The sequence below is a fragment of the Vanessa cardui genome, chromosome 26 (assembly GCF_905220365.1).
Source record: "Vanessa cardui chromosome 26, ilVanCard2.1, whole genome shotgun sequence".
Classification (NCBI taxonomy): Eukaryota; Metazoa; Arthropoda; class Insecta; order Lepidoptera; family Nymphalidae; genus Vanessa; species Vanessa cardui.
This window is the reverse complement of record NC_061148.1, coordinates 6,048,640-6,073,152: the sequence shown is the minus strand read 5'-3', so window position 1 is coordinate 6,073,152 and position 24,513 is coordinate 6,048,640. Positions and strand designations below refer to the sequence as shown.

Here is a 24,513-nt window from a genome sequence, read left to right as displayed (position 1 = left end):
ATAAACAAAATTATAAATATATTGTAGCCTAAGTTACTCCTTATTATATCAGTTATCTGTCAGTGAAACTCCCGTCAAAATCAGTCCAGCCGTTACAGAGATTAGCCGGAACAAACAGACAGTCAGACAAAAATTTTAAAAACTGTTAATCTGGAATTTGTGAGTCGAGATGGTCCAGTAGTTAGAACGCGTGCATTTTAACCGATGACTGCGGGTTCAAACCCAGGCTTAACCGCTGATTCAGGTGCTTAATTTTTTTTATAATTCATCTCGTGCTCAGCGGTGAAGGAAAACATCGTGAGGAAACCTGCATGTGTCTGATTTCATCGAAATTCTGCCACATGTGCATTCCACCAACCCGCATTGGAACAGCGTGATGGAATATGTTCCAAACCTTCTCCTCAAAGGGAGAGGAGGCCTTTATCCCAGGAGTGGGAATTTACAGGCTGTTGTTGTTGTTGTTGTCTGGAATTTGTGCCGTGTGTATACATACATATGCATCGAGTAAAAAATCTTAATATTACAAACAGACACTCCAATTTAATTATATGTATAGATAGAATAGTCGCATACCCGCAGCGCGACGGTGGTGTACTCCGAGAGACGCGACACGTCGACGGTGAGCTTTCGCAGCAGCTTCAGCAGCATGGAGGGCTGCATGGCGGCCGTCAGCGCCACCAGGAAGTCCGACACGGCTTCACGTTGACCCTTCGTCAGCATGCGGTTCTTGGACAATCTGACGCACGGGCATATCAGATACTATCACTCACCGGTTTAAAAACTTTGATGGAAGATACAACAATGAAGGTTGAATATATTTTAAATATACCACAGATATCACATTAGAAACTTCTAAAATTATCAGTGTTTCTTAACTATTTAATCCATTTATTATATACAAATGCGTGCGTGCGCCCGGTGGCAAGACGAGATTGTAGCCTACGCGGGGAGTGATTGGATGACCACTACCAAAGATAGAGGAAAATGGGACTCTATGGAGGAGGCTTTTACCCTGAAGGGGTCCACACGAAACAAAAATTAATCATATACATCAAAAGTAGTACTGTGGAATAAATAAAGCTATTTTATTTATTTATTATATACAAAAACCTTCCTCCCGAATCATGGTGCCAAATAAAAAAATTGCATCAAAATCGTATGCATAATTTTAAAGATCTAATCATACATAGGGAAAGACAGCGAAAACGGGCTTTGTTTTACACTATGCAATGATAAGTTCACGACAAAACAGCAAACAACTGAACCATCGAATCATACTTGTTTTTGGAATAAGAATAACTTGATCATGCCTTTATCATGGAATATGTTCCGAACCTTTTCCCCAAAGAGAGAGGAGGCCTTAACTCTGCAGTGGAAAATTTACAGGCTGTTGTTGTTGCCTTTGATGGCGTCTTTGTTTATCGTCGAATAGATTAAACAGCTTGACGCAGACTTTAATGTTGGAATGGCATCTTTCTACAGGTGCTCTTTCAGAACTTCCCAACTTAATGTCACTTGGTACATACCTGTATACTGTATGTAGCGTGGCGTCCAACAAGCTGGCGTAATTCTCCGCCTCGTTATAGAAGTTGGCATGTTTGATGAGAAGCGGTAGGATGGAGTTGCCAATGTAACGGTTCATGGATAACGCCATGTCGGACTCGCAGCCGTCATTCTGAAACAAAAAAACATACGAATTACTACTATCCTATATTTGTACTGATAGCTTAATAGGTACGGGGACATAAGAAGCACCTTTAGGATAAACTGGTTGGGTCCAAAAGGTACAAGAACAAGAGGCCGGCCATATACAAGTTGGGCAGACCAGCTAGCGATGCTGGCAGGCCAGGAATGGATGGTTGCTGCTAGTCATAGAGAAGGGAGCAATTCCTTGAAGGAGGCTTGTACCCCTCCACACAAAAATACATAAGCACCCGAATTGTTCAATATAGTTTTATTTTTATTTTTTTATTATAATTTGGCGTGAAATTAAATAAACCTGTTATAATAATAATATTTATACAGATAACAAGATATGAGTCGAGATGGCCCAGTGGTTAGAACGCCTGCATCTTAACCGATGATTGCGGGTTCCAACCCACGCAAGCACCGCTGATTCATGTGCTTAATTTGTCTTTATAATTCATCTCCTGCTCAGCGGTGAAGGAAAACATCGTGAGGAAACCTGCATGTGACAAATTTCATAGAAATTCTGCCACATGTGTATTCCACCAACCCGCATTGGAACAGCGTGGTGGATATGTTCCAAACCTTCTCCTCAAAGGGAGAGGAGGCCTTTAGCCCAGCAGTGGGAATTTACAGGCTGTTGTTGTAACAAGATATCGTTTTCACTTACCCTATCTAACATTGTAGCGGCTCTGAGATCTGGTAAGAAGGCTTCTTCCAAGAGCCGATAGAACAACTCTTGCGTTTCAATTCCATACACTCGTTCCAAAAACAAGCCGACGCTCTGTTTGTGTCCAGGAATAAGTCCAGATGGCATATCTGTAAAAAGAGAAAATTTAATAAATGAATACAGAGAAAAGGTCAACGTACTTTCTTAGTTTGTAGAGAAATAAATTACTAAATGTCATCAATTGCTTACATGATAAAATTAGATAAACATATTATGTATACTTTGGCGATAATAGGAAACATTCTTGAATATACAACATTTTTGTACCTAAATAAAAAAAACACAATCAAATAAATTAACAGTGTCTGAACATTATGAAATACGTAAGACAAAAAATAAGTCCAAATAATCTATATATATATATATATATATATATATATATATATATATATATATATATATATATATATATATATATATATATATATTATAATCTATTAAATTATATATATATATAAAACTGTTCCGTTATTGAGTGACTGACAGACAACGCACAGCCTAAACCACTGGACCTAGAGACTTAAAATTTGGCACAAGTATCCCTTAAGTATCCTAGAGGTGTACTAAGAAGGGTTTTTCAAAATTCAAACGGGATAGGGAATAAATTGGAGTTATATTTTCGAACCAAAGTAGCTCTATCTCCGTAACTATAATTATTAGGGGTTTCAAATTTAGAACGCAAGTAGGTTACAACAAGAACTAAAAACTATTTTTATTTCAGAATTCCCAAGGGATAGGGAATAACCCGTTTATTGCTGGTGTGATATAAAATCGTATAAGATAGAAAGAGTAAGATATACTTATAATGACAGTTCATTGTCTATAGTTGGGTTGACAATTTTGTAAAGAATATTCGTGGCAAGGAAGTCAAAGCTGCTAGCTTTCGGTCTTACCAGATTTCGGTCTCTCTTCGCCAGCAGCGGGGTTGTTGAGTGTGAAGCGGAGACTGAGGACTCCTTGCAAGTCTTCTAACGGAACGAGAGACCGCAGGATTGCTCTAGCTCTGAGCGATTCGTTTTTGCCCTGTTCACAAATGCGTTAAATCATAATTATTAATTTGCTTATATCGCTGTGAGATTATATTACGTAAGGATTGGTTCATTTGCTACATTGATATGCAAAAAAAATTACATATTTCAATTTTAATGAAGTTCGTTCAAAATCAAGCTTCAGGACTATTTATAATCCACAAAACTGTTTTAAATCTGAAGGTAGTTCAAAATTATATTATTTGCGATTTATTAAATTTCAAAGAAAACTCTAACACAACTTTGAAATGTCGATCAAAACCCTATCATTCGGCTTCATTTACTTGGCAACCAAAAATTTTGGTCATGGAAATCTGTAATTATTGAAAGGTAATAAGTGTAATTACAAGAGCGATGACTCCGGCGTCGGGCGCGCACCGGCCGAGCAGGTCGACGAGCGTGCAGTAGAAGTTTAGGATGGCGGCGCCCGTGTCGATGTAGTCCTCGTCGTCGTCCGACTGCGGCAGCGGGTGGCTGAACTGCGGGCAAAACCAGCGATATAGTATACATAGTCTACTAGTAGTCGCCCGTGCCCTACTGCGGGCGGAACCACCGGTATAGTATACATAGTCTACTAGTAGTCGCCCGTGCCCTACTGCGGGCGGAACCACCGGTATAGTATACATAGTCTACTAGTAGTCGCCCGTGCCCTACTGCGGGCGGAACCACCGGTATAGTATACATAGTCTACTAGTAGTCGCCCGTGCCCTACTGCGGGCGGAACCACCGGTATAGTATACATAGTCTACTAGTAGTCGCCCGTGCCCTTGCACGCATTTCAGGGTGTTGTTTGTCGCGTGTCAGGCAAAAAAATAGCCAATGTACTTTCTTGGAGTTCAAGTGTGCTTCATAAAAATTTCATGGAATTTGACAACAGCCTGTAAATTTCCCACTTTTGGGCTAAAGCCTCCTCTCCTTTTGAGGAGAAGCTTTGGAACATATTCCAGAATGATGGAATACAAATGTGGTATAATTTCTATGAAATTAGATACAAGCATGTTTCCTCACGATATTTCCCTTCACAGCCGAGCACGCGATGTATTATAAACATAAATTAGGCACATGAACAATCATTGGTGCTTGCTTGGATTTGAACTCGCAATCATCGGTTAAGACGCACGCGTTCTAACCACTAGGCCATTTCGGTTCTAGGCAACTTTAAACATTAAGTCCAATAAATAATTCAATACTTACACTGACGTCACCTTCTTGCTCCATTTCCCTCAACTTCCGCCTATCGGCAATTCTTTCACTCATTTTGTTCGCATCGACGATGGCCTTAAGCAGACCTTCGCCTTCACCCCTCAACGCTGGACCCAAACATTCCGGTCTTCGAATAAGGAGACGGATCACAAGATTGGCATTTTCCTCTACACTTTCACCGTTAACCTATACAAAGAAAATGTCAGTTTTGAAATTATTTTATTTCTGACACATACTGCTACAAAAAATACTTAAAAAAAGGACACCGTATTATAAAAATATGATATCTGCATCGATTTAACAACGAAAATCTATAATATTTTACTAAGAAGAGATTACGATGACGCCCAAAGTTAAACGCTGATTTCCAGTGACCGCCTTAGAGGATACCACAAAAACTATAGTATTCTTATATGTGTTAGAGTTATTTTTGTATAACTATAATTTATTAGAATAATTTAGTTAATAATATGTCGATTGACTATTTTTAGAATATGTTGTAATGTAATATTTTAATTGTTCACGATGAATACTGGCCGATTGTCTGATACTGGCCGGTAAGAAAGAGAATGTCAAGAAATAGAATGCGGCGACAAATGAGAATGAGAAGCTAAATTTAGATATAAAATACGGGATGTATTGTAAAACATGAAATAGTGGATAAAATGAATGTGAAAATAGCGCTAATAAATTAATCTGGAAGAATATCGTTGTTTAAACTCGTGACCATCCTAAAATATGCATTACTAATATGAGTCTAAATTAATGAACTATTATAATAATTTTACTTTACTTTAATGTGTGAAATGACAATATGCAATTTTTCGTCAATTTATTGAAACTTACCCAAACACAAAAGCGGAGGAAATCCAGATAGCGTTCACCTTCCACGGGGTCCCATCCAAGATCGGGGTACCCTTTCTCCACCAGCTCAGAGTTGCTTTGAAGTCCACAACGAGACAGATATACCGCGATTTTCTCCAAATAATGTTCTCTGTAATATTATTGAAGTAGGCTTTTACAATTGTCTTCAATTTGTGAATCGTTACTTTTCAATATTACGTTAAATTTCTATCAATTGACTTCTATAATCAAAAGAATAATTGAATAGTACAATTTGAAATATATATTTTCAAGGTCATGGATCTAGGGTTCCAGATTTTTAAGTGCAAACATCTAAGAGTTGTATTTAAATTGTAATAGTTTCACAAATTCATACCTCAAAGCTAGCGCTAATTCCGTATTCTCCATCAAACTGGAATAAGCCACGTCGAGGGGCGTAGAGCCTCTGAGAGACGGTCTCGATAGAAGAATGTTGGAGTTTTCGAGCAGGAAGTCGAAGTGATCAAACATGGCCTTCTGGTTCTGACGGCCAGTACGACAGAAGTAGCAGAGGAAGCGGCAACACGCCACCACCATTTCGTGAGATGTGTCCTGTGAAAAACAATAAAGCATCTATAGTAATATGAAAAAAATTACGTCACGAAGCATTTTTGTCACCACCGCCGCTACCATCCTTTGCAGCCTTTTACGTAAAGACAAAATTTTGAGTTACGAAGCGATGTCGTCATCACCATCAAAACGCGCCAGAATAACGTGGTCAGTACCATTGCCACCAGCATTATTAGATATTAGCAGAAATTTATTTACGATCAATAAAACATAATATTTTGAACAAAGGTACATTATTTTAGACTTTTTAAAAGTATAAAAATTAAACAGTTTTAGCATCTAACAATAACTTTCCTACCAAGTTTTATAAAATAAAACAAGTGCCCGAGGATATTTCGAATGAAAATAGAAAAAAAGCTCTTAAATAAATTGGATACATACATAAGTGTATCCAGATATCTATATTAAACATATATAGAATTGTTGAACGTCCACATATTCGACAGAATTGATAAAATACTTCTATTAGTAGTTCAAATGCTCTTGATTCTATATGACATTACTCGAAGGATCACTTGAGTAATCTTAAGGTACTCCCCACCCTCGACAGCTATTTGTCCAGCTAAGAGCGTGACCACAGATGGACGGGAGATAGTCACGCAGGTCCACGGGTTAATTTTGTGGAAGTGTTTACACGAAACCGTCGGGGTATCATATATTTATTTTATTTATTTATTTTATTTTATTTATTTTATTTATTTTTTTTAGACATCACATATATTACTCTGATCCCAATGTAAGTAGCTAACGCACTTGTGTTATGGAAAGTCAGAAGTAACGGTACCACAAACACCCAGACCCAAGGCAACATAGAAAACTAATGATATAACATCGACTTGGCCAGGAATCGAACCCGGGACCTCAGAGTTGCGTACCCATGAAAACCGGTGTACATACTATGGAGGTCGTTACCTTCTCCATCATATATTACCTTCTCCTTGTCGTCGGGCGTGGGCGGAGCGGCGGCGGGCGCGTCGGACTGCGCCTGCGCGCGCCGGCCCAGTGTGTTCATCATAACCGCCATCACATTCTCGTGCACACGTAGAACTCTACATGATAACACGAGTATTTATATTACTTGGTGGTAGGGCTTTGTGCGAGCCTGTCTGGGTAGGTACCACCCACTCATCAGTTAATCTACCGCCAAATAACAGTAGTCAGTATTGTTGTGTTCCGGTTTGAAGGGTGAGTGAGCCAGTGTAACTTCAGGCACAAGGGACATAACATCTTAGTTCCCAAGGTTAGTGGCGCAGTGACGATGTAAGGAATAGTTAATATTTCTCACAGCGTCATTGTCTATGGGTGATGGTGACCACTTACCATCAGGTGGCCCATATGCTCGTCCGCCAACCTATACCATAAAAAAAATATATATTAAACTTTCACAAATAGCATAAATATGTGTACAAGTATTACCGTTTGGTAAGAGAATCGTGTGGAGGTACAGTCGGGGTAAGAAAAGGTTCGTCACCATAAGATATATTTTCCTGTGCTGAATATGAGAGATAATCTGCTTTACCGATCGAGAATGACATATTGCGTCGCAATGATTTGATGTTTAGATTTAAAAGGTACTAAGAGCTTAAGACTTGAAAGGGGAATGAATTTAGAAAAACGACGAAGATTTTCATACTCTGCATATAAGCTCTTGAAATTATATTGTATAGTTTGGACAATCATAACCAATACATTAATGACATCTTTACCTGATTAAATCTGGATGCTGGAAGAATGTATGGTTGTTCACCAACTTCCTGTAAGGAATAATTTACTTTGTATTTTGAAAAATAAATCTTCAATGGACATTAATTATAATTACAGTTACCATTGATATGGTGGCTTAAAACGTCTTATATTTTGTATAAGCTTAACTTACCACAGTCTTTTCCTCATGAGTTCCTCTTCTTCCTGGCTCATTTGCACGGGTAGCAGGGCGCGGATCTGACTGAGTCCCACCCACATTTCAGCTACGTCCATTTTAGTCTTAGCGTTGATGACGTAAGTCTTTTCTAGCGCACGAATAAGTTCTCCCACTGCGTCATATTGGCGGACGAGGAGACTGAAATATTTTAAAATACATTATCTTTTACATGGCAGTGCAGAGCGAGTGGCTGAAAAAATGGAAAGATATGGAGGAGGCCTTTGCCCAACACTGGGCGTCCAAACTAACCTGGATTTTATATTGTAATAACATCATTACCATTTGTGAATCTTTAGAATTTCTGTGTGTAAAAAGTTTATTATTGATTAAGTAAGATATATAAACTGTCAAACTTTAGTTTAGACACTAACTATCAGTTTCATTATATGTACATATGTTCTATTTTGAAATATATTACCTGAACATTTCTCTGACGAGTTTTGGTGTTTCGATTTGAGATTCTTCGGCCCAGTTCACGATGGTCTGGATTAGAACCTTCCTGAACTTTTCTTCTGGCGACTTCTTAACAGGTTCTTCAATTGCCTATACGATTTGAAAACATAACAATTCTATTATTATGAAAAAAAAAAACAACAATATGTTTTTGGTTTTTAGCTCTTATTACAATTAACATAGAAAAAGCAAGTATTATTGTCTATAAGACCTTTAGATGTTCTACTGTATGGCATTAGACTATTTCTCAAGCAGGTATCCTTACGTTGATGAAAGCTTAATGGAGCTAGTTTGGATTTAAACCAAGTCTTAAGACCATTAGCTGTATAGAGAACATAGGTTGTAAGTAGCGTTACTTACCTTGGGTTCTTCTTCCAGCTCCTTAACAGTATTAATGATGTTGTAGAGTCTTCCCATTGCTCCAGTCTTTGTTTCTGGCTCTGTTGATTCCTACATAACAAACATTTATTTATTTACAATTCAAGTAACTCACAGATATCAAATGTTTGATGAAAAATGTAGGTATAATGAACAGTTTACAAAAAACGTTCTAAGTACTGCTTAGGTGGATTTTTTTTGTCTCCAAATATAATGTTTTATAAAAGATTATTTGACTAACGGTTAATTCGTCAATTTTGTTGTATAAAGGTTGAGCATACAATTATTCGGACATAAACTTGTCCTCCACTTGACATCAATATTTTAGTGCCTTAACTCCTGAACATCAAAAACGCCAACAATATAGCAATTTTAGAAACATTAATAAAAAGCTTTTATGTCAGTTCGCCTCCCTTTATCACTGATATTCAATCTCTGTTGCTTGATGAGGGGCGTTTGAATGAAAGAGGAAGATAAGTTATGTGCCATACTTGATAATAATAAAATAATAATAATAAATAGATATGAGACAACATCACATACATTACTCTGATCCCAATGTAAGTAACTGAAGCACTTGTGTTATGGAAATCAGAAGTAACGACGGTACCACAAACACCCAGACCCAAGTCAACAGATAAAACTAATGGTAATCTATAACGACTTGGCCGGGAATCGAACCCGGGACCTCAGAGTGGCGTACCCAAGAAAACCGGTGTACACACCACTCGACCATGAAGGTCGTCGTAAAAGTTGTCATGGTACGTGAACTATGCCAAGCAGTGGCAGTTTGTCATAGTATAGTACGACACAACTTAGATGTCGCATCGGCAAAATTCGTAAAACCGATCACATCCGAATTAAGTACGCTATCCCAAATTATCAATATTTATTTCTCATGCGAATATCATCTTTGCACAAACGTAATAACTTGTAATATCATATGACCTAATATATTCGTCAATTTGACGCGTCGGTTTACATGCACTTGCTTTCTCTGACGCGTGAATCTATAGCGACGAATAGCGTTGAATGGCGCGATCGGGAGCTATTTCTATTGGTTGTCTAAATCGATAGTAATCGGTTTTATTTTCATTCCATTGCATTTTCCGATGCTACATCTAATTTGTGTCATACTATACGTGACCCTTTGATGAAATCGCAACTCACGTCTCCGTCGGGCTCCTGCAGTGCGTGCAGCGACACGTGTGTCATGAGGCCCTCGTGGAACTCGTTCATGCGAGACACCAGCTCCTCTCCACACGGGCAGTTCTCAGGGTCGTCGTCTTCCAGGTGCTTGAAGCCTGGGGTGAGACGTTCATTTAGAGGACAATATTTCGATTCATGATTTATTTCACATTTAAATTATTTTGGTACTAGAATTGTACCTAACCTTTTATATAGGTATCAAATTTTATAGAAATTTACACTCAATTTTAAATCATTTACCAGTTACAGAAATAAAAAATTTAAAAAGCATTAATAAAAAATTTAACAACAATCCTTTAGTGTTGTACTGATAATATATTACAACATTTCCTTTTTTGCTTTTATACACCACTATAACTTTTCATCAAAGGTGTATAGTATGTTAAAACCTATCACATACAGCGAAATATCACTCCATATTTTCAAACATACATGTGTGTCTTTAGATGCCCCACAAAAGTGAAAAAAAAGTCTGTTATAAATAAATACATATAATAATAGCGCTCTTAGTTGAAGAGGAGCCTACCTACAGCTGGCGTAAGAGAAAGGGAAGCCAGATATACTGACAACGTAACGCATTACGTAACGAAGCTTATTATTAACTGAAGCTTCAAAATTGTTCGAATTTGTCGTGTTACTCACTCAGGATAGCGTTCATTTGTTCCCGAGGCGGACAACGGAACTCTTTTGTCTTTTTAGCTGCGACTGCACTCGGTAAGTCCGATTGTTTGATTTCCGTGTAACGTCTGAAATAATATGGTTTAAAAGTTAGATTAATTTTTTTTTACGAAATTGATGTTTGCCTTTACTAGTGTAATCGATTAGTTTTCAACCGACTTCCAAAAGGAGGAGGTTATCAATTCGTCTGTATTTTTTTTTTTTTTTTTTTTTTTTTTTTTTTTTATGTTTGTTACCTCATAACTTTTCACTGGGTGGACCGATTTTGATAATTTTTTTTTTGTTGGAAAGGTAGTGCTTCCCGTGGGGTCCCATTTTTTTTAATTTTTTTTCCGATAATGATATCCATGTGAAAACGACATAAGTCTTAAATTTGCATTATGTATATGCGCGACAAATAGGTGAATAACTGAAAATCACGTTAACCAATTTTGATAATTCTTTTTTTATTATAAAATATATACTTTAAGGGTAATTTGGTGAAAGTTTGGTAAGGTTCTGAGCACAGGATCCATCACAAAGTAACGGAACGGAAGGGAACGGAACAATTCTGAGGAGCACGTTAGCGATACTTGGTCGAATCTTTTATTTATAGGTTATTTGGATATTTGAGTCACCTTCCGTAATGTGGTTATGTTTATGTAATTATCATAGTCGAATATTATAATCAACTAGCTACCCACCCCGGCTTCGCACGGGTGCAATACTGATACTAAATATACTACAGAATTTGTTTATATACGACATCACATCGCAAACTTCTAAAATTATCAGTGTTTCTTTACTATATTGTTCATGTTTTATATACACAAACCTTCCCCTTGAATCACACTATCTTTTAAAAAAAACCGCATCAAAATCCGTTGCGTAGATTTAAAGATATAGGGACAGAGATAGCGACTTTGTTTTATACTATGTAGTGATGCAACTCCTATACGGCTCGCAGTTAGGGTGCGATATGGGGCAGAATTTCTTACTATCTTTAATCAAATTTTGTGTATGTGATGTGATGTCATATGATGTACGAAATATAGTTGGTCTTTTTCAAAGTTTTTTTGCTGAGTTCGATTACAGCTCTTTCGAGGGATCCTTGTAGTTTACGCCGCGTGACGTATTAAATCCGCATTTTCGAAAGTCTATTTTTGCTTTATTCGCAAGTTTCCTTTGAAATTGTCCTCGAAGTAGTTTCTGACTCATATAAACGGAACGTTTAATCTATCCATATTAAAAAAAATTAGTTAGTCAACATCAGCTTCACTTAAAATCAAAAAATAAATAAAATTTTAACAAAAAGAAAAACCGACTTCAAACAAAACACTATTTTAAAACAAATGAATATGCACGAAAAAGTAATAAAAATAATTGCGTATTCAACATATTTTTTAGAGTCTTCCTAAGTTAAATGAAATGAAAAATATTAGACTACTTAAAAGTCGATTAACGATTATATCATGTAGTTATAATTATTGTTATATTTGGAGTCGGTGTCAGCTAATAAAACCCTACAGTATATCTATCAAAAAACAATACGAGAATACTTTGACAAATATGTTTTTTACAAATTACCTTTTACACAATAATATACTGGATCAATCATGGGGCTCGTATCGCTTCTTTCTTTTGATTGTTGGGGCAAGGGCACTGTGGCTGACACCGGCTCCAAATATACCAATAACTATAACTACATGATATAATCGTTAATCGACTTTTAAGTAGTCTAATATTTTTCATTTCATTTAACTTAGGAAGACTCTAAAAAATATGTTGAATACGCAATTATTTTTATTACTTTTTCGTGCATATTCATTTGTTTTAAAATAGTGTTTTGTTTGAAGTCGGTTTTTCTTTTTGTTAAAATTTTATTTATTGATTGCAGTTCTTTCGTATGACGAGTATCAACGATTTATTTTGCATGTGTTCCAAAAGGTTAAGTATTGAGTCGAGATGGCCCAGTGGTTAGAACGCGTGCATCTTAACTGATGATTGCGGGTTCAAACCCACGCAAGCACCGCTGATTAATGTGCTTAATTTGTCTTTATATTTCATCTCGTGCTCAGCGGTGAAGGAAAACATCGTGAGGAAACCGGCATGTGACAAATTTTATAGAAATTCTGCCACATGTGTATTCCACCAACCCGCATTGGAACAGCGTGGTGGAATATGTTCCAAACCTTCTCCTCAAAGGGGAGCAGTGGGAATTTACAGGCTGTTGTTGTTTTTGTTTGTTGTATGTTTTCCAAAATTATTATTTAATTTGTATTTAGTTTAACGATTAAAAACTATTAAAATTAAAAACTTCAATGCATTTATAAATTAGTGGCTTCGATCAAACCTGAAACAGTTCTAGAATGTACAATCGGGGTGAGAAAAGGTTCGTCACCTTAAGCTCCATTTTCGCGTGCTCAGTATGAGCGATAATCTGTTTACCGATCGAGAATGACATATTGCGTCGCAATGATTTGATGTTTAGATTCAAAAGGTACTAAGAGTTTAATACTTGATAAAGGAATGAATTCGAAAACTGACGAAGACTTTCTTACTCTGACTTTATATTCAAATGTACCTGAGCTGATCTGTTTGCAGGTCACCGACGAAATCATGCGCGAACGCGATGATAAATTCTACTCTGTGTCTCAGCTGGATGTCATTGAGATGTTGTAACAAGTAGCACATTTGCAGCTTGGCGCCTTCGGCCATCTTCATGTGCAGGAGACCTTTCCGATGCTCATCTTTACCTTCTGTAGACAGTTTGGGAATTTGAGAAAAATGTAGTCTATTTAGAGGATTTGAATTTTAGTTATTTTTTTTTAGTCTAATGTTAACAACACGTTGATAAAAAAGACAAATCACTCAATGTAAGATTACATAAAGGATCTTAGTATTTATTGAAGTCCAAATAGGATACATATTTAATTGCACTTTATCTGTGGTTAAGATTGTGAAAAAGAATAACTAGTGAATTTCTTCAAATTTCGATGCATCGAAGCGATGGTTTTACACTCAATTCAACTATGTTACACGACGGTTCAAAAAAGCTTTTATAAGCTTATTTGAATAGAGAATATTTTGAGTTGATTTGTATTGTATCCTTACATCGAAGTTGACAACAAACACAAAAGAGAAAATCGCTCTCCCCTTCAAAGATAGAGATATAATAAAAAATATACAGAAATGAACAAAGTTTTTGCATAGAGAAAGCCTACCAATTAGCGTCATCAAACTATACCCATAAGAAAAAACAATGAAAATCACACAAAACTATCAAAACTTAGCCAATATCTTACCTTTATCAAAAGTGGGGTCCCAAGTCTCAGGATTTGTCATTATAAGCAGCTTCTCCACGTCTTCATCTCTCATCATACCCACCAATAGAAGGCGGTCCACGAGTTTAATCAGTGGTCTAAAAAATACAAAAAGTTTTTTATTGTACCTCCAACTGATTAAATATTTTCAATTTAGATATTAGTAACACAGTTGAGAGCGTGTCTCTGTTTTCACTATACGCCTAGACTTTTATATATCGTTGGTAGTTAATTGGTTTTTGAATATCAACTAATAAATAAATGTGAATCATATTAGAAACCCCATTGTCTTTATTGACATTGATTAGCATGAAATTATTTTCATTATATTAATCAAAAATGCTGAAAAAAAAAATTAAGAATTAGTTTTTTCTTATGTTATATTGGATTTTAAGAAAATATCTGTAGACTCACAGGAATAAGTTCTCGTTGCTGCCCCCCACGGGGTCCCGGTTGTGGACCTGGTTGGTCTCCACGGCCTCCGCTAGAGCCTGCATCACGAACTCGCGTACCACTTCCAGTGGGAAGTACGGAGAGTACAGGTTGCTGATTTCGGTTATACTTTCCCTGTAGTCATATTTAGATACATTAATAGATATCATCAGATATTACATTTTTTTTGGTTGGCGGAGGAGCATATGGGCCACCTAATGACGATGATAGACAATGGCGCTTTAAGAAACATTAACAATTCCTTTCATCGCCAATACGACTAACCTTGGGAACTAAGATGTTATGTCCCTTGTCCCTGTAGTTACACTGGCTCACTCACCCTTTAAACCGAAACTCAACAATTCCAAGTACTATCGTTTGGCGGTAGAATATCTGATGAGTGGATGGTACCCAGGTGGACTTGCATAAAGCCCTGCCACAAATGACCTAAATTCGATCGCGACTATGAACATTATATCAGTCATGGCAGCTGTCAGTAATTATATTGGATTTGCAACAGTTTTCAAACGAGACATACGAGATACAATCGCTTTCAAATGAAGTCTTATAAGCGCGCTTCATTTTTGGACCATTTTTAATGTTCTTAAAAATGAAAACAATTGAAATTATTAATCATATCATCATTCAATTCATATTTAAAGCGTGGACGACAATAGTCAAGAGGTCAATATTTTATTGTACACCACAAACAGAAATATAGAAAGACACAAAAAAATAAACACAAAATTAATAAAATACAAAAAAGTAAAATAAAATATAAAGAGTAAATGTTGATTAAAAGTGTTGTACAACAGGCGGACTTATGGCTAATTAGCCATCTATTTCAGACAACCCAACCTGAGTTCAAGTCCGTAGAGTATGGGGCTATTGAGGCTGGATAGTTAATAAGATTTAAATAAAACTAGTTATAACGGATTGTAATCGCGTATATTAATTATTTTGGACATCCCGACGTTTCGAGCACTTTACAGCGTTCGTGGTCACGGGTAGACTAAGGTGGCATTTGTCTATTTGAAGAACAAAGAAATATTATTTGCAACTACCGCCAACGATCTCTCGTAGAAATTTAAGACAATGTTAATAAGATGTTTTGAAATGACGATATATGTGTCTAGGTACTTATTTCATACTTACGCGATGTCCGTCATCTTCATTTGCGGCCGCACGCTCTCAGTCTGAAGCGATCTCAAGCTGTGTCCCATTTCGGGGTCCTCATAGAGACCCTTCAGCTCAGGTCCGAGGGGTATTACGAATTCGTTTTTGCACGCTTCCCTAAAAAAAGAAATTTGTTATTAATGACGTTTGTTTTTTAAACAATATTCTTATAAATATTAGAATATTTTTACCACCTAATACATCTCTACCGTGTAGCGCAATAAAGTTAAAAAGAAGCGCGCGATCTCTTGTCACAGAGACTTGGGTTTACTTTTTGGCGCGAGATTTATGTGCTTCTTACGATTATTGTGAGTAAAAATGTTGTCATTTTAGTTTATTTCCGTCATTGTATAATCAATTCATTTAAAATAATTTTGTTGTTAATTGAGATTTGTATTATATTTTTCAATTATAAAGTCAGATAGAGTTATTAGTTTAAGAATTAACAGAAGCTCCTCTCTGTTACTCTCAGGTTCGAGTTATTTATTTCCGAACTGGTGATAACTTTTTAAGGCAAAAATTTCATTTACAAATACAGTATTTAATTTGAGGATAAATGGTTAGTATTATAATAGTGATCTAGAGTCGAGATGGCCTAGTGGTTAGAACGCGTGCATCTTAACCGATGATTGCGGGTTCAAACCCAGGCAAGCACCGCTGTTTCATGTGCTTAATTTGTCTTTATAATTCATCTCGTACTCGGCGGTGAAGGAAAACATCGTGAGGAAACCTGCATGTGACAAATTTCATAGAAATTCTGCCACATGTGTATTCCACCAACCCGCATTGGAACAGCGTGGAGGAATATGTTCCAAACCTTCTCCTCAAAGGGAGAGGAGGCCTTTAGCCCAGCAGTGGGAATTTACAGGCTGTTGTTGTTGTATAATAGTAATCTTACATAGTGGTCGCGTGGCTCTCTAGATGTAGTGCGATTAGCAGATCGTAGAAACCCTGGCGGAGCGGGCCGGACATGTACTGCGACTGTATCGCGTATAACAACTGCTTCTGGTCCACGTGCTGGCACAGCGCATGCGCGGCCCTGTGAACACACACATAACATTCAGTTATACTCCACTGACCTTGAAAATGGTAAGTCTACTGGATAGAGGTGTCAAAGGTACTGAGAATCAACGCACCTTACACAATGGTTGACTATGATGGATCGAAGAGTTCATGAGTCGATACAATATAGTTGAGAAAATAAAACTCATGGATGATTGAGTCGAGATGGCTCAGTGGCTAGAACGCGTGCATCTTAACCGATGATTGCGGGTTCAAACCCAGGCAAGCAACGCTGATTCATGTGCTTAATTTGTCTTTATAATTCATCTCGTGCTCAGCGGTGAAGGAAAACATCGTGAGGAAACCTGCATGTGACAAATTTCATAGAAATTCTGCCACATGTGTATTCCACCAACCCGCATTGGAACAGCGTGGTGGAATATGTTCCAAACCTTCTCCTCAAAGGGAGAGGAGGCCTTTAGCCCAGCAGTGGGAATTTACAGGCTGTTGTTGTTGTTGTTGTTGTTGTTGTTGTTGTATGGATGATTGGTTAACTGATTACTGGTTTTATAATAAGAAACAAATTTGCAACATAACATCTGGGAAGAAACTGACTTCCAAAACACAGCGAAAGCTAGTTTGGATTTCAGGGCTAACTTTAAATAATGTAAACAAAACTTGTGTGTGAAATAAATAAATAAAAATATTAACTAAATAACGGTTTCAAATCAGACTAGCACCGTCTGAACGTAAAGAACATCTTCGCAAGTAATTCTATGTGTCTGATTTAATTTATCACGTGTATATTAAAAAAAAACTTCATGATGTATTCATATCTATGTTTTTATCAGTGAAGTAAGCTGTTCTCAATACTACAAATAATCCTTTTTTCCAAAAAAAGTTTGTGTTAAACTTTTGTTTGGGATAGTGACCAGTTGTGAGGTTATGATATGTTTGGTGAATTTATTAGAGCTGTCTAATATAAATAATGTCATAAGGCATTATGACATTATTTATATTAGACATTATGACCTAATTATTGGTAAGTCATCTTACAAAATGACTTACCAATAATTAGGTCTTTAATAATATTTACTGGCTATATAGTTTTTTTGTTCTTTTTTCGTTTGTATGTCAAACGTGTTTACTTGTATTCTAGAATAGTCTCGAATAAGTTGTTCAAAAAAATGCCTTTGAAATCGTTACATTTTGTTTGCTTTTCCAAATAAATCTATCAGAATTTACCTGTAGTTGCTCTGGTAGCACAACGCCGCGTATAATGTGAGGGTGTGCGAATGGAAACTCAGCAGTTTATCCATTTCAATCAGTTCGAGGATGTCAATGCAACGATCCTCCTCTGAAATATAAAATTAGACAATCATTGTAGCGTCTAAACATAGCGATATTTATTTTCGAAGGCTTTTTTTCGGAGCATTTTTTTATGGTATAGATTGGGGACATATGGGCCGCCTGATGGTAAGTGGTCACCATCACCCAAAGACAATTACGCTGTAAGAAATATTAACTATTCCTTACATCGTCAATGTGCCATCAACCTTGGGAACTAAGATGTCATGTCCCTTGTGCCTGTAGTTACACTGGCACATGAAAAATTTCCAAAATAATGTCGATGTTCTAATCTTCAGATCGAAAATCTATCCTTCTTGGATGAAGATGAAGATGTGAAGATTTTATATTTAGATGCCATAAATGACCAAAATGTTCACTAATAAAAAAATTTGTATTTTTAAACAATCAAACGTAAAGCTACAGCTATAACGTATGGCCCAATAGATCATAATCATACACGAACTCTGATACTACTGGACCCAAACTAAAATTACAACATTAAGGACTTTAAATAAAACTCGTTATAATGGATTTGAATCGCGTATATTACTTATACGCGATATACGCGTATATTACGGGTAGACTGACAGTCTACCGTGACGAACGCTGTAAAGTGCTCGAAACGTCGGGAGGCCAAAAATAATTAATATAAGCGATTCAAATCCGGTATAACTAGTTTTATTTAAATGTGTAATAATCGCGAAAATTTAAGACAACATTATTAAGGACTTTAACTGACTATATAGTTACGACAATTAATAATAATAACCAAAGCTACATAGAGATAATTGTTACCGGGTATGTGTAGAGCGAGCATGGATACTGCGTCTTCACACAGCATGGACCAACCGCGAATGTCAGACAGCTTCAGAGCGTGGACTTGTAACGATTGGTTCGGTACCTGGAGATAATTATTGGAAAATATGAAAATGATCATGGATCAAGAGAAAAGTACAGTACAGTAAACAAAAGTGAAGTGACAAAATGTATGTCTTATTGCTGTGCGTTAAAACTGTTGAATGTATGAGACTATGATTCACTAAGTCTGCAAAGATATTTTTAACTTTGCCGTTTAATAAATTCAAATAATTTGTAAGAAATACATTGGTAAATAAGGCAAATTATTCAATACAAGATTATACAGATGATAAAAGGATTGGAGCTAATACTTCTAGGCATTAGGCACTATATTAAATTCATATATAATTCTATTTAACTAACATGACTTGGTATTTTCAAATATAGAAAGAGAGTAACTACTGAGTTTCTTGTAGGTTATTTTCGATAGAATCTACCTTCCGAACATCGGTTCGGAAGCTTCACTAAATATAATTTGTTAAATGACGATTCAAATTTGGATTTTAATTAATCGTTTCGAATTCTTCCGTAGATTCGGTTACAATTTTTGGAATTCCGTAGACCTCTCCTCTACTTTAGTCATGTCCAGCTGATTAGACGTATCGGACGATTTATTTGTTATATGTAACTGCTATTATCAATCACATTTTCAACTTACTCTCGCCCATTGGTGTGGCTTCAAGCACTGCACCTTCAGCCTCGGTGGGAACTGTGGGTTGACGTGTTTGTCGCTGGTCGGCAGCACTGCGGCACTCAGGGGGAGACTCGTGGATGACCTTCCGAGTTCGATTTGCAGGATCTCTTTCGACGTCGCTTCTACGAATATAGCCGGGAAGAGTTTCGTTTCCGGTTCCATCTGAATGAGAAAGTGAGTAATTTTAATACTTGATTACATAGTATTTAGACATTCTGAAATAATCAATATCTAGTCTGGGGCGAATGGCCTTTTGCTGAAATCAGTCAGAATACATACAATAGTAATTAGACCACAGATAAACCTTACATATTTTTATTAATGTGTGGTTATAGAATCTATATATTTCTAATGCCCTTCGGAGACTTGAATGGTTTCTTAAATTTTTGTATTCAATAAATCTATAATCTATATCTAAAATTTATGGTATAGGTTGGCGGACGAGCATATGGGCCACCTGATGGTAAGTGGTCACCATCACCCATAGACAATGACGCTGTGAGAAATATTAATTATTCCTTACATCGTCACTGCGCCACTAACCTTGGGAACTAAGATGTTATGTCCCTTGTGCCTGTAGTTACACTGGCTCACTCACCCTTCAAACCGGAACACAACAATTCTGACTACTGTTATTTGGCGGTAGAATAACTGATGAGTGGGTGGTACCTACCCAGACGGGCTCGCACAAAGCCCTACCACCAAGTAAAAGTTAGTAGTTTATCAAAACATGTGGTAAAATATTCGAGCTAGACATGCTATTGACCTTGAACTTGATGCTGGTGTCCTTCCCCTCGCAGGTGAAGGCGACTGTGCCGGTGGAGGTGTCGACGGAGCAACCAATGAACATGCCCTGCGAGGCGCCCTTGGCGGTGGCCTCCGCCATCACTTCATTGTACAGCTCGTCCGCGCGCACCATGTAGCACGACTGACGGTTCACGCTGGAACATTTTGTCATTTTCTTCTTTATAATCCATCAATACTTAACAATTTTACATTTGACACTAGAAAAATATATCGTAGATGGTTGGAAAGTCTAAGTGACTAACTTTACAACCATCTATGATCATCATATCACATCATATATTTGAAGTTACTGATGACTAAGTCGTTGGACCCCTGGATCTAGCCCATAAAGAGTTGGGTTTTCTTTCAAACGACCCTTAGTGACAAGTCAGTGTCCAGTCTTAAATTTGGTAGTATGTACATGCTGAATAATACGTTTAGGCGTTGGTCCTACGCCCAAAGGATAATGAGATTGAGAGAGACAGTGCACCTATTTGGATACACACTTGTACACAATAATATGTCCAGCATCTACTTGATATTGGTCACCCTAACCGAAAATTTTCAAGTTAAAATTCTTGTAAAATAAATATAAATAAATAAATAATATTGAGACAACATTGCATACATTACTCTGTTCCCAATGTAAGTAACTAAAGCACTTGTGTTATGGAAATCGGAAGTAACGACGGTACCACAAACACCCAGACCCAAGACAACATAGAAAACTAATGGTAATCTACATCGACTCTGCCGGGATCCGGGATCTCGGAGTGGCGTACCCATGCAAACCGGTGTACACACCACTCGACCTTGGAGGTCGTCAACTGTCTTATATAATATTGTTATTTAACGTTAAATTTATTAATAATCAAAGTTTAAATATGTAATGTTAGCAGCAATTACGACGTTACCTTTCAATGACTCGGTCGTAATCATCAGTGATTATGACAGAAGACTTAGTAACTTTGTTCTGATTGAAGTCCTTCGAGTGCAAATGGTACTGCGTGGTCACCCAGCCGATGTACACGTGAGTTGGATCTTGACCAGGGAAGATCCTGTGACAATAAACATAATAAATATTTAAACAGCTTTACTTCTTGGTAAGTACGGTCACCTCATCACATATTTTATTATCAAACAGAAATAATTCGAGATGTTTATTCAGAGGATGTTTAACATTTCTTTTATTGCCAATGTATGGACAGTGGTGATCGCTTACCTCCAGTAAGCTTATTTGTCAGTTTGCCTACCTATTTTAAATAATAAAAATTAAACTTTTAAAAATTACTGATTGTATATACTATTAGGTGATAAAAAATTGTTACATCATCTTAAACACATCCCTGTATATAAGACTAAAATGGGATAAATATTAAAAGTAGTTTCACAGTTTCTATGACACGATAGTATTTATTGAGTGTTAAACATTTGTAAAGAGCCGAATGTAACTGGCTCCATAGTTTTATTATCCGAGATGGCCTTGCGGGTTCAAACCCAGACAAGCACCGATGAATATTAATGTGCTTAATTTTTGAGTGTTTTGGGTATTCCCCCAACCCACACTGGAACAGCGTGGTGGAATATGTTCAAAAACCTTCTCCTCAAAGGGATAGGAAGCTTTACCCCAGCACTAGGAAATTTACAGGCTGTTGTTGTTGTTGTTGTAAACATTTGTTACCTAACGCCGTAGAAGTATTCGTTGATGAGTTTCAAGCAGTCAGCGTCGAAGATCTCGTTGCCGACCGTCTCCGTGGCGGCGGCTGACAGCGCGCCCGTCGTCATCTGCTTGCGCTCTTGTGGTGGAGTCGCTACCGTTAGATTGGTCTGGAAGACATTGTATTAAATTGATTGATGATCTTAAATTGTTTCAATAAAGCCAGCCCATAATCCTTGGAAAAGAAAATCCGAAGATCGGGCTCAAAAGCGTATCACAGAAAAGACGACGATGATATCATCTAGTTGTTATTGCCAACGAAGCAAAAGATTCTTTTCTGTGTTAGGAACGTCAATCAATATCGTTAGCACTTGGTGCCTCAAAAACAACTGCCGCGAAAATCAAATCCTCCAGCAAAAGCATTTCAAAGAGCTGGTGTCAGTCAGACGACTGCACGACCCCAAAGAAGTTTTATGCAAGCGAATATTGGTAATGATAGCTGTTTTAAGAATGTTTAATATTCTTAACAATTTCCGAAACAATTAATACAAATTTTAAAATGTTACACTTTGGTTATCAAATATCAAAATATTCTTTATTCAATCAAGTAGGTTCATAAAATCTATGTTGAAATAAATTTAGAGCTGAAAGCAGTTTCGGAAAGTAGATTCTACCGACCGCCAAGAAATCAGTTGTTACTCTGTAATGTATCTAAGTGCATAGTTGGAAAATAATTTTCTATAAACACAACATTTTAATGCAAGTTAACAAATAAAAATGATCACTTAAAAAAATATTATATTTCGGTCTGATACTCTCTGATATTAATTTCATGAACATAAGATATTCCTAGGGAGTAATGATGATGTTGCAACGAAGATATGAAGTCAGCTGCTGCCTTATACAAATTTTATGCACATATTTTTGTTAGCCAATTTTTAGATACGATCACATATTATCCTCAAGATTACGGTGTTAAAGATATACACATAAGTCATAGTTGTGTTAAAGGAAAGAAAAAACAATACACAATTTAAGACGAAGACACAGACTATAGAAGACCGAAGATTAGGTTATTAATTAGAAAAGACACAGACCAATAATTATGCAGACACAGTAAACTTACATTCAAGCCCGTCTGGCTTCCGTACAGGTTAGGTCTACTGGGCCTAGCCTGCGTATTATTGTACCTTTGATTCGCCTTAGAAACAGAACACATCACGTAAAATATCACATATTTACATTTTTGGGAATGTTATTTGACACTCTTATTTTGAAAACTGGGGAATTTATTGGGAAGATAAAATGTGCAGATTATTGATATTAAAGATTGGGACTTAAAATCAAATATTATGTAAATTTTCTATGGAGTAAGTTAAATTATAAGGAGTTTCAAAGCGAAAATGAACTTTATACCAACAGTAATAGAATTTAAATTACCTGAGATATTCTTATTTGGGGGTTAGGCCGTTTCATTCCCCTCTCAGGAGATACTTCGGTGTCGCTGAATGGATCTGGTGTTTTGGATTTTCGAGACTTAGAACGCTCACCACTTTCACCGCGCTTGCTTCTGAAGAATCTGTTGGGATACATTTATTTCATAACATCATTCGGAAAATAATACAGAGCTTAAAAATATTTTTTTCGTGATAAATTACATTTGGTGACAAGCAACTTATACAAGTCAGAGCTGCGGTGGCCCAGTGATTAGAACACGTGCATCTTAACCGATGATTGCGGGTTCAAACCCAGACAAGCACCATCTCGTGCTCGGCAGTGATGGAAAACATCATGAAGAAACCTGCATGTGTCTAATTTCATGGAATATGCTCCAAACCCTCTCCACGACGGAAGAGGAGACCTTATCCCAGCAGTGGAAAATTTACAGGCTGTTACTATACAAGTCTTGCAAGCACTTAACGTAAAATTCCTCCTGATGTCTAAATAAGAATTTGAATTTTGGTCGTTTTGTCGTAGTTTGTTTAATCACCATTTCTTCATTGCGGTTTAAAAGTATTAAGATATAAGAAAAACTCAGCATTGATAGCTTGTGATTAAAATTATTGCAACGATTTAAAGAACGATTCCAGTTTAATAGGATCTTATAAAATTCGTAAAAATTTAGGAAATTAACGAAAATAGTTGATTCTTACTTGAAAGGTGATCTTCCTCTTTTATCAGCTTTCTTGTCTTCTGCGCTCTGAACTCCGAGCTCATATTTAGACATTTCTGCTTCGCTGGTTGAACGATGCATACCGTTGACAGTACCTGAACCCAACCGTCGTATGATTACAAAACAAAGTTTTTGGTTCAATATAATTGTTGCCTAACATGCTTCATTATTATTGTCAGATATGTGATAAAATATTTGCCATTATTATTTTTTGAATGAACATGGTTATTGTTAGAGCTAGCGCGCACCGGTGATTTTTGTCACGGTGACTTTAAAGAGTTTGTCATTATCACGTCACGTTTCCAAAGTGGAGTGCGCTCATTAAAAGAGACAGTGACAAAACAT

At 36.8% G+C, this 24,513-nt stretch overlaps 1 protein-coding gene across 1 annotated transcript in view; it reads right to left on the bottom strand.

Annotated features, from left to right (window-relative positions):
- The window catches only part of LOC124540688 (ryanodine receptor), a 154,455-nt gene that overhangs the window by 46,953 nt on the left and 82,989 nt on the right, over positions 1–24,513 (bottom strand). The window contains exons 35-63 of the mRNA XM_047118358.1: positions 24,149–24,263; positions 23,436–23,574; positions 23,122–23,196; positions 22,020–22,165; positions 21,253–21,396; positions 20,319–20,493; positions 19,517–19,714; positions 18,796–18,901; positions 17,896–18,007; positions 16,547–16,687; positions 15,628–15,765; positions 14,455–14,607; positions 14,023–14,138; positions 13,302–13,476; positions 10,703–10,806; positions 10,022–10,155; positions 8,834–8,923; positions 8,439–8,563; positions 7,976–8,158; positions 7,806–7,853; positions 7,031–7,148; positions 5,867–6,081; positions 5,494–5,641; positions 4,639–4,833; positions 3,792–3,923; positions 3,310–3,439; positions 2,357–2,505; positions 1,527–1,675; positions 574–736 (exon numbers count right to left, since the gene is read on the bottom strand). Of these exons, the coding sequence (XP_046974314.1) occupies positions 574–736; positions 1,527–1,675; positions 2,357–2,505; positions 3,310–3,439; positions 3,792–3,923; positions 4,639–4,833; positions 5,494–5,641; positions 5,867–6,081; positions 7,031–7,148; positions 7,806–7,853; positions 7,976–8,158; positions 8,439–8,563; positions 8,834–8,923; positions 10,022–10,155; positions 10,703–10,806; positions 13,302–13,476; positions 14,023–14,138; positions 14,455–14,607; positions 15,628–15,765; positions 16,547–16,687; positions 17,896–18,007; positions 18,796–18,901; positions 19,517–19,714; positions 20,319–20,493; positions 21,253–21,396; positions 22,020–22,165; positions 23,122–23,196; positions 23,436–23,574; positions 24,149–24,263 (4,016 nt within the window). The remainder of the gene's footprint in view (positions 1–573; positions 737–1,526; positions 1,676–2,356; positions 2,506–3,309; positions 3,440–3,791; positions 3,924–4,638; positions 4,834–5,493; positions 5,642–5,866; positions 6,082–7,030; positions 7,149–7,805; positions 7,854–7,975; positions 8,159–8,438; positions 8,564–8,833; positions 8,924–10,021; positions 10,156–10,702; positions 10,807–13,301; positions 13,477–14,022; positions 14,139–14,454; positions 14,608–15,627; positions 15,766–16,546; positions 16,688–17,895; positions 18,008–18,795; positions 18,902–19,516; positions 19,715–20,318; positions 20,494–21,252; positions 21,397–22,019; positions 22,166–23,121; positions 23,197–23,435; positions 23,575–24,148; positions 24,264–24,513) is intronic.